Source organism: Photinus pyralis, unplaced genomic scaffold (genome assembly GCF_008802855.1).
Source record: "Photinus pyralis isolate 1611_PpyrPB1 unplaced genomic scaffold, Ppyr1.3 Ppyr1.4_LG4, whole genome shotgun sequence".
Lineage (NCBI taxonomy): Eukaryota > Metazoa > Arthropoda > Insecta > Coleoptera > Lampyridae > Photinus > Photinus pyralis.
The window spans coordinates 49,749,656-49,759,768 of NW_022170511.1; the positions used below are offsets into that span (position 1 = coordinate 49,749,656).

Below are 10,113 nucleotides of genomic sequence, written 5' to 3' on the forward strand. Positions count from 1 at the left end.
TTTACAAAGTCAAGAGTTACTTTGCAGTTTTCTTGCGAGAACAGTATGTCGATGGCTGTGACAACACTTTGATATTGTGGCTTTGTGATTGACGCTAGCAGTTGTGAAATGATTTCCAATTCGTCCATTTTACCAACTGCATTTTTCAGCTCAGTCACTGTTTTTTCGAACTCCACAATGTAGTTACCCAGTGAGTCGGTTCCACTAAACTTCATGTTCCGCAGCTTCCTCTGTAGTTGCACTTGAGAAGCCACACCGGTCTTGAGATACGTATGGTTCAGAGTGTCTACGATCTCTTTAGCTGTGGTCTTAGCTTTGATCATCTCGAGAACGTTGTCGGCTAAACAATTTACAATCAGGTTTCGTGCCTTTATATCCTGCTTAACGAACTTCGCACGTTCTTCCACATCGGTAGGTGCTTCGTTGTTTAAGGTATCAAGAACCCCGTGATGTTCTAATAGCAGCCTCATTCTGAACTCCCAATTTGAATATCCCTGTCCGTCGAAGGGTTTAATGCCGATGGGCATGATGTTCTGAGACGCCATTTTCAACACACGCGAATGTAGGACACACGTTTTAATTTACCACTTTAATACAACTCTATCACGACTAATTCACCAAAACTACAGTTAACGAGACTGGGCCCATAACCTATAGAATGTCATTCAGGCGAAAATAACGTAACACCGAGTTTTCTCATTAAAGTATAATTGGAAATGCAACCAAAACATATCAAAACGTACAGTACAATGAACTGCTCTACTTCCATACAAAGCGCATAACATTTACAATGGAAAAATGCATTGCCACGCCACCTATTATAAACAAAGTTAAATGGTAATATATTACAGGGGCGCAATAAGGCGGAATTGTACTTCAATAGTTTATACGAGTACCTCGTAAAGAATAGGAAAAAAAGAAAAAAAAACGAATGCCCGAAGGTAAGTAAGAGCCGCAAATTAATTATTTGCCGCAAGTGTACTCCCTATTTTCTCCTAAAGTAAGATTAATTAAAGAGATTAGTTCATCATTCACATTTTTAATTAATCTTATTTTACTACAAAATACGAAGGTAATTTTTGGTGAAATCATCCCTTGTAATAGTTGAAGAGATCACAAAATACTATCGAGTAATGAAATAAAATACGTAGTGGTACTTCCATTTGACCAAAAAAGTTATGACACCATGAAAGATGGGAAATTTTACCATTTCAATGTAAACACCAACTTTCTCATTATCAAAGTGTTGTCCTTTACTCGGATTATCACTATTGCTCAAATTTATTTCTTAACTTCAATAAACAAGGTCGCTACGATTCATCTAAGTGTGACTTGCTTATGAGGAATTATTCAGAAAAAAATGAATGAGAAATTAAAAAAAATCAGTTATTTGTTTACACCGTACAAATGGGACACCCTGTACATTCAAAAAATAATTTCTGTAGATGCGCAACCATCTATGGTTAACATATGCTTATAAGGATTTTTTATATTTTTTATCTATAGTATGAGCTAGGGGAGACCGACGCATTGTTGCAGGGCCCTGTATACCTAGAGATCCATTTTTGAGACCACGACCATCTGCCAGACCATACATACCATTTTTGCTGAAAGTTACCAACAAAATTGTGGAACAGTTTTTTTTTGAAACTTCCACGTGCAAAGCAGCTAAGAAATATTACGTTTTTATCCTCCACCCACTACAAAAAATAAATAAGTTCAAATCTTTCCTCAAACCAGGGTGTCTTGGGGTTAGTACACTTGTTGTCTGTCGGTATTGTTTGCGTAGAGGGGTTAAATATCTGTGCAATGTTGTGTAACTAATGAAAAGTGCTGCACCAATGCAAGCTATGTTTAACAGTCGTCTACAATAAAAAGCTGGTTGTTCATAGAGCACGTAGTTTCTCGATTATTGACATAAATCGAAAATTAAATTTAAAACCAATAGAATATAAGCCTATAATTAAAGGAAAAAAATTACGTCGTAACTGATGCATTTAATTATTAATTATTGGTTAAACGTAAAAAATGCTGAATATTATTATAGAATTTTACCGGCACGCAATCATTAAATATACCTTACGGCGGGCGTACTGAAATCCCTCGAAATTATTTTTAAAATATTTAGAATTCATTTTCTTTATGCAAAGGAGGATCGTGAGAAATCACGCTCTAGTAAAAACGTGAATTTTCCATTAGATACAAAGATTGCAACGTAAGTTTGGATCGCCGCAAACTGGGAGAGATAGAGATGTGAGATGTCGAAAATATTCAGAGCTAATTTCAGCATTTTGTAGCCTGTGTGATAAAGGCTTAAGGGAAAATATTAAATCAGGCGACACATTTAGGAACAGTTTCTGGTATGCACTAAATCGGCAGCTGCTTCAGTTTTATTTAAATTTTGTAATAGTTTATTTTGATACACTTATACACTTTACTCTTTAGACAAGCTCATTTGCAACATCGACATTACAGAAATCGATGATAAATCGGCTAAAACCGCTTCCATATTTTGCAATGTATTAACCCGTAACAAGTTTGCTCTTCTAAATATCACGATTGTCACAGCCAGTAATGGTACTATTTCCAGGGAATCGTACGCCAAAATTAAATCCCACAAATACAGTAACTGATCTGGTGGTAGATGTCCGCTGAACGCTCTCATCATCCATTTGAAAACGACACGGATCCTAAAAAGGCGTTTGTTTGTACAGCGTGTCAGTCGGCATTACTTACGGGGGGATGTTGTTTTTCTTGAAATGGTGCCACAAGACTGTATCAAAGCACTGCAGAAGTCGCTCGTACAAGAGGCAAAGGCACACTATGCCCTGAGGATGTCCGCAAACCTTGTGCAATCTAAACCAATATCTCAAATAAAAGGCCCGAAACATAAAGTATAACTCGACGGAATCGTCGAATAGGTAACAGAAGGGGGCGGCTAAAACGAAATTGAGTGATATTGTCACATTATCATCATTCCAAGTGTACTCACCGTACATGGTAAATCCGTGAAAGGGAATGACGCCGCTGGGAGGAAAAGTTAGAGTGCTCTCCGGCACGGAGGACTTGCCTTTTAAAACAACCTGCATGTAACCCGGTTTATAGGGTAGTAACTTTAATACTTCCGGATCTCTAGAGAAGCACAACAAGACCTAATAATTCCTTTTAGTTTGGAGTGCTTAGACGTGAATGCATAGGTACCTGATGCAAGACGTCCTCAAATACGAAGTATTGATCGTCATTAGATGCGGTTAAATGAATGTCTTTGATGATTAACTTGTCAATCATTAAATCATACTGAAGGACGTGAGATTTTAGCTTCTCGTACTGCAGGCGATGCTGAAAAGAACCAGAGACATTAACTATTACATATATACTTAAACAGTAAACAAAAAGTGCTTTTCTAAAATGAGCAAAACGGTACAAATACGCAAGACCTAGAGCTTCTTCTTGATTACCCAAATTTAGTTTTACATGTTGAATACTTTTGATACTATGTTAGTGGATTGTAGGGTAAGATACTCTGGCATAGATTTCTGAGCCATAACTACTAAAGTGTAGGGTTGAACTAACGGTGTCGTTTGTGTCGGAGCCCAATACCAGCTTCCACATCTTGGTCCTCAAACTTGGTGGGCAACCCTTCTTTAGATATTCTTGAGCAATTGGCGCGTGATTAGTCTCGAACACCTTTTCGCCTAACTCGATCCGTTCGGCTTCAAATGCTGCGTACCCGCAGGACGCGTTCCTAGATACGTCAATTCCCAAGACAGCCTCCCCGTGTGATAGCTCTGAGTACAATATCCTCTAAAGATAAAATTAATGCAGTTAGTAGCAACAAATGGTGAAAGGATTAAGTACCTACCAGTTCGCTTAATTCTTTAACTTTGATGGGAATGTGTGAAAAATCCCAAGCCGGTTCGTCCCTGAAGCAGAAATAAAAGTGTATGGTAAAATGTTTTTGGGTAATTTGATGATTTCACATTTTAATAGTTGGTTAGTGGATTCTTCTGTTGTGAAATTTTTTTCTTTAAATGTATGGAACAGTGGAATAATTCATTTTTAAGGGCCGGTTTGTGTTTATGTCTCACGTTTCTGCCTTACTTGATAGAAAATAAACCCACAGTTATGAGGAAAAAAATTACTATATTTAAAAAAAAATTAAATTCAAATTCCACTGCACTTACAGTTTGTTTTTCTATTAATTACTCAATTAGTGATGTCTATCCTGAATCTTAATCCAATGTTAATCCGTGGCCACGCTTAGTTTTTTGCTACCTTGGTTTATATAAAAATTTACTTAATTAAATACAGCAATGATTTTCATGACTCTAAACAACCTACGATTAAGTTACCTATTTCAACCCATTCGCAGGAAAATTTGGATTAATTAACACAATTTAGGCAATCAAAATTAGTATTCAATACAGATTAGCTCCTGGTTAATGAGATTTAGGTAAATAACTTTTTATAAAATAACTTACAGTTATAAATTCGGTATTTTCTCCTACCGAGATGAAGAGGTGTGTTGTTTAGTGGAGAATGAACCTAATTATGCCCAACATTCTGCTTCGGATAGGTGACTTCTGGAGGTAGGTAGTTGATAGCTGAACCGTTTTACTGTCTATTAAGGAAAAAGGCAGTTCGTTTTCCCACACGCGTAATCCAAATTAAACAAAAAACTGTCGCGGATTAAAAGTGTCTCCGAAACGTTAAAACGTTAAACGTTAAAATTCCACAGTCCGTTGATTTGCAAAAATGATCGGGACAATTATTGGAAAAGATTGTTTTAAGGTTCCACTATGTATAAAAAAATTGGGAACACTCTTGTACTCCCCCAGTTTGAAAGACAAAGCATCTCTTTTTCTACTTGTTTATTTAATTAATCAATGAGTATGAAACCTACGGTGATCTGGTTTGTCATATTGTTTTGTTATCAAAAGAAGTTACTAAATACGGATTTTCAAAAAGATCGGATGAATTTTACTTAGTAATAACAAAGCGTTAATTTTCGAGATTACTTTTTACATTTTTCCATAAATAACAATAACAGTTGAAAATGAGCGTTCCGGGCCAACTGTATCTTATAGAAAATTTTATTCTAAACAAATTCATTTCTATTCATTTTTCCCCTCCGAGCAATAGTTAGCGAGATATTCGGAGGCAAATGTGAAAAAACACGACATTTTCCCATTTTTTCTTCGTATTTTGTTTATAACAATATGTTTCCGGCCAGGGGGACTATGATTTTCGGAATCAGCGGATTTTTTGACATAGGATACGCTTGGTGTCGTTGAGTGAAGTGACAACATCCAGCCCAAACCGTAATTTGACTGGACTAAAAGTCTTTCATGCGCTCATTAAAATGGAACGCAATTATTTATTCGCAAGGCACTTAATGCTTGATAACTATATCTGATGTTCCTTTAACGGAAGAGTAATACCTATTCACTCTCTGAAAGTACATAATGTATTTTTCTTACGTCAAATTTACTTTTAATTTAGGTAGTTTCGCTAAGGCCCAGTTTTTCAGTTACGGATTAATAGTTATTTATTATATAAAAGACGATAAAGGGATATTTTAACCATTGAGTGAAAGATGTTAATGCACGAGTGGCGCATCACAGCCATGAGCTCATCGTGTACCTCTCCAATTTGGTTTGGATTCAAGGAAACGCCATTAATTTGGAATTTATTTGTTCTTGTCTATGGAACTATAATTCTTCAAATAAAGATACATAATTTCTTAAGCAAAAGAGTTGATCTTGCTACAGAGAATAGAAAAGAACAATACAAAATCCAAGCTAAGTTAGATTCAACAAATTGGGTGGTTCATTCAGATCAATTTTTATTTAACATAGATACTTCAAACTCTGACACCTTTTCAAATGTTTAGAATTACTTCCATTCTTTAGTTTTCCTCAATTTTAATATTGGTGGATTAGTTCACTTTCTTATAATTCTTTAGTATCTCTAGATTTTCGAAGCCTTCGTAATTATCAGATTAATCGCATTGCTCTAGCTCTTCAGATTCCTTCTTTCTTTACATTCTTTCTTTTTTCTCAACTTTTCAAATCTTTTTGTTATTAAAATTTTATTTCATTTTTTCGGAAGCTTGATATTCTTCAGTTTTCCATGTTAATATCATTCTACAGATCAATGTCTCTTCAGATTATCAATATTCTTGTAGTTCCGTAAATTCTTCAAATTCTTCATATCCATCAAGCTTTTCAGATTCTTCCCTTGACTCATTTGATTTTTCAAATGCTGAACATCTTTATGATGTCATCCTATGGGTGCTCTTGCTTCCCGGATTCTTACGATTTTTGAGATTCATAAAATTCTTCCGGTATATGTTATTGAAGACAATACAAAATCAACTCTATCTTTCTAGGGCTAAATCTAGGTTTTTTAGTCTTTTTTATTATTACTTTTTGCAGATGATTGACAATTTTTTCACATATTACCTGTATTTCCGGTTGTGAGGAGTTGCAATTGAATTTAAATACTCTACATTATACAATATTCCTGGGAGGCTAACAAGCTACGGCAATTTACATTAGACTTCCGTCTTAATTCTACTATAAAACGATCTCCTTAAGGGCGCGCTATCAGTATTGTGTGTTGCCTATCTCACAATAGCTTTCTTATGGGAAACATGCCTAACGGAATTCATACCGTTTTTAAAAACTATACATTTTTTTTGGGAAATGTTTGTTGTTTCTTGTTCTTAGATGTATGTAAATTATGAGTGAACAGTTTATATTGCACTAAAACTCATAGCACATTCTCTGAAAGTGTATAAAGTAGACGTTCGATTGCAATGGCAATCTTTTGTGTATAATTCAAAGGTCAAAGAAGTTTTTGAAATATAAATTGTTTCTCCAGATTCTTGAACATATAAGGAATAAAACGTGATGTAAAAATGGATAATATGTGGTTTCTAAAGCACAAACGGTATGAACTCCGTACACTTGAAAAATAACTCGTAAAACAATTATAGAAAAGAAATCTGTGCTCAGTGTAGTTCAACGTGTATCCACTAAGATGGCTACGGTATACTATTCTTACAAAGCGGGAAATTTAAAGTGGAGTACTTATTGGAATGTATTAATGTATCTATTTTTTAGCAGTATAACTTATTCCTTTATTGGCTTTGTTGGTTATTAATGCAGATAAAATGTATCCAGCAAAAAACCGTACCATAAGTAGGAATTACACTGGTTAACGTTACCTACATTCAAAATTTGGGTTAGGAAACTGGCAAAAGAAGTATTTATAAACGTTGAGTTTAGGATCATGGGATTTTTCACTCTACGTTATAATTAATTAATATAAAAATTTCAGAGCTTACAACAAAAAGAGGTTATGTGGGATGGTGTTTCTGAATTGATAATACAGTGTTAATACTGCTTACGTTTACCAGACGAAGCGCTACTTATGGGCAAGAATACTCTCGCCCAAGTTGCTATCTAATAGCACTGTCGACTTGTACGATGGTATTTACACCTCGGAAGTGCTATCAGACAACTCTGCAAGAAATCAGTAACTGAAGATTATATATTTATTCGATAATAAATGTACACGTCACTTACAACTAAATTTAAGCACTATTAATAATAACGAAACCCCACCGATTGGATGCCATCTTGGTTCCCATAATTTGAATGAACTACATACTATCGGCATTGAATAATTCAATCGTTGAGTGAAGGATCTCAATGTTATCGGTATTATATCAAAATATGATTTCACACCCAAACAAATAACATTCAATTATGAGTTAGTATTGCTGACTTGCAAATCTGGTTTTCCTAAAAATATTGCGTGGATTGTCCTTTGTGATCATAAAGGCTGAGTATTCCTTAAGGCCGATTCACATTATTATCGGTCAGGTTACAGTCAGAACATGAACAGAACAGAAATACACGGTTACAATAATTGACCGCACCGTGTTCTGATCATGATGTGACCGATGGCCTTATATAAACGCACTGCAATGACATCGTTCGGTAAAATGATAATCGGAAAAAAATGTACTCGGTGTCGGAAGTCAATCTTCGGAAATGTGTACAGTCGAAGGATAGCCTAAAACAATCCATTAATAGAACTATATTAAAATAAAGATCCTCAACTTTACTTACCTAGGTAGGTACTGGTTTTTTTTGTTATTTTGCAGTTAATAGAAAATCAGGTAAACATAATCCATAACATAACCCAACTTTGAATGGCATTTCAGGAATTACAATTAGGCACTGTTATTGGCATTCAATTGAATTACTGAACAAAACCGCATATTATGGTAAATAAGTATTTTTAGGTAGAATTTATTTCGCAAGATCACTAAATTCCCTTTTTAGAGTTACGGAACGATATTTACAGTTACAGGTGGTAACCAAAGATAAGCAAAATGAAAATACTATTTTTAATTTTATCTCAAGACGAATGTATGCGAGTGTTAGCGACCTAACGAGGTACAAATAGGGATCGCGGATTCGGGATGGCAGCACAAAGCAACGAATATTTCAAAAATACTTCTTAGTTCACTTTTCTTACACCATGGCGTGCAAACGCACCCTTAAACTATGGGTTTTATTATAGGAACAAGCTCTGATTTTGCCAAACTGGACTATCCACACAGTGCTATATGCTTATTAATGAAAATAGTAAAAAATTATGGGGTAGGTGTGTCTCACCATTTTGCACAATATGTAATGATATGTAAAAATCGTACATATTAATAAACCAGTAAAAACAGAAAACGAATATAAATTATATAAAAGTCACTTTATGTTATATCTAAATTAATGTTGTTTAGGCGAACACAGTACCCACAATACTGATCACTCGAGGACTCTAAAAGTTTGCGTTCCTCTTTAAGCGTTTAAGATGGCAAATTTACACAGTGTTTGGACTTTTCCGATTTTGTAAAATTTTTAGAAAATTCGTACCCTACGATGGCATACCCCTTAGGGGGTCACTCAGTGAATCCCATTACAATGGAACGCTCAGTAGATGTAATTAGTTGCGGATAAGAATGTTTAACAAATACTCACTGTTTTGGTTTATAATTGGGCCCTTTCAAATTTAACAGCACCTCCAAGAAATCCTTGGGAGAATACACCGGCCTGTATTTGCTGATATCTACAACCAAATGCCACATAATCCAATTCTCGAGCTTTCAACTTACCAACGTCATAATTGCTCAACTCTCCCCATTTTTCCAAGAGCTCCTCCCGATCGGAATTTGTCCTCAATCTTGCCAAATGTATACCCAACTCCGTGCACATCGAATTCAACGACTTATGTATCCGTTTTTCCCATTGAATTTGTGCCTTCTTAAAGAAGCTGTCAAACATCGGCGGCGCCGGTTCCTTACTCTGTGACCGAACCCAATAGTAGACACTATTCCGCAAACGTGCTTCCAGTCCCGACTCTTTTAAAACTTTCGTTAACGAATCCCCGAACTCGTCATTTTTTACACTTGTCGAAGACACCACTTTCTAAACGGATCAATGCTACTCATATCCTTAATTTACAACCCCTCACCTGAACGTCGGAATATAAGCTCGGATACGAAGGCATTTGTTTAATATCTTCGCATAGTTTAACAGCGGTGTAATACACTCCCTTGTCTTTTATTTCCTCCATTTTTAACTTAACATACACCTAAATGTCAAAGAACTTTGAATGCGGTTAAATTACTACTGATTTATCTATCCTTATCGTAACTATGGTAACAAACAACATGTATTGATTCGCCTACCTTTCCTTGACTATTGTTTGGAGTATTAGATGGCAATAAATACCACTATTTTTCGAGAACGTTTCGGGCACTCATTCACTATGAATGTACTGCATGCTAATTTAATGCACGCAATATTTCAGACAAAATAGCAAAATATTGTTCTGTAAGTAGGCAAAATTACCATTATAAAGCTCTTCGGTGTTTCAGGCAACTTTTAAATTCCTGAACTTTATGAAAATTTTCAAGTTCTCCAGATATTATAATTGATAAAACGAATTTTATAATGCAGCTTGTAATTCCAGCCTTGGGATGGACATTTGCTTCAATTGGGTAATTCTTGTTCTCGCAGCAATAAAAGCAGCCATTTT

At 35.4% G+C, this 10,113-nt stretch overlaps 1 protein-coding gene across 1 annotated transcript; it reads right to left on the reverse strand.

Annotated features, from left to right (window-relative positions):
- Positions 1–2,394: 2,394 nt before the first annotated feature.
- LOC116169953 (TBC1 domain family member 19) lies at positions 2,395–9,788 on the reverse strand. The gene is made up of 9 exons (XM_031486164.1): positions 9,547–9,788; positions 9,188–9,500; positions 9,054–9,141; positions 3,863–3,923; positions 3,574–3,804; positions 3,202–3,339; positions 2,993–3,152; positions 2,737–2,938; positions 2,395–2,690 (listed from the first exon to the last, which is right to left on the reverse strand). Exons 1-9 carry the CDS (start codon positions 9,646–9,648, stop codon positions 2,435–2,437), a joined length of 1,551 nt encoding a protein of 516 aa, XP_031342024.1. The 5' UTR covers positions 9,649–9,788; the 3' UTR covers positions 2,395–2,434.
- Positions 9,789–10,113: the final 325 nt, after the last annotated feature.

Bases quoted from the DNA above. Each gene is read 5' to 3' on its own strand.
- LOC116169953 (XM_031486164.1), bottom strand. From the start codon at position 9,648: ATGGAGGAAATAAAAGACAAGGGAGTGTATTACACCGCTGTTAAACTA. The intron at 3,924-9,053 runs GTGAGTATTTGT...TTTCTGCTTCAG, and splicing joins CCCAATTATAAACCAAAACA to GGACGAACCGGCTTGGGATT. The intron at 3,340-3,573 runs GTTAGTTCAACC...GGTTCTTTTCAG, and splicing joins GCTCCGACACAAACGACACC to CATCGCCTGCAGTACGAGAA.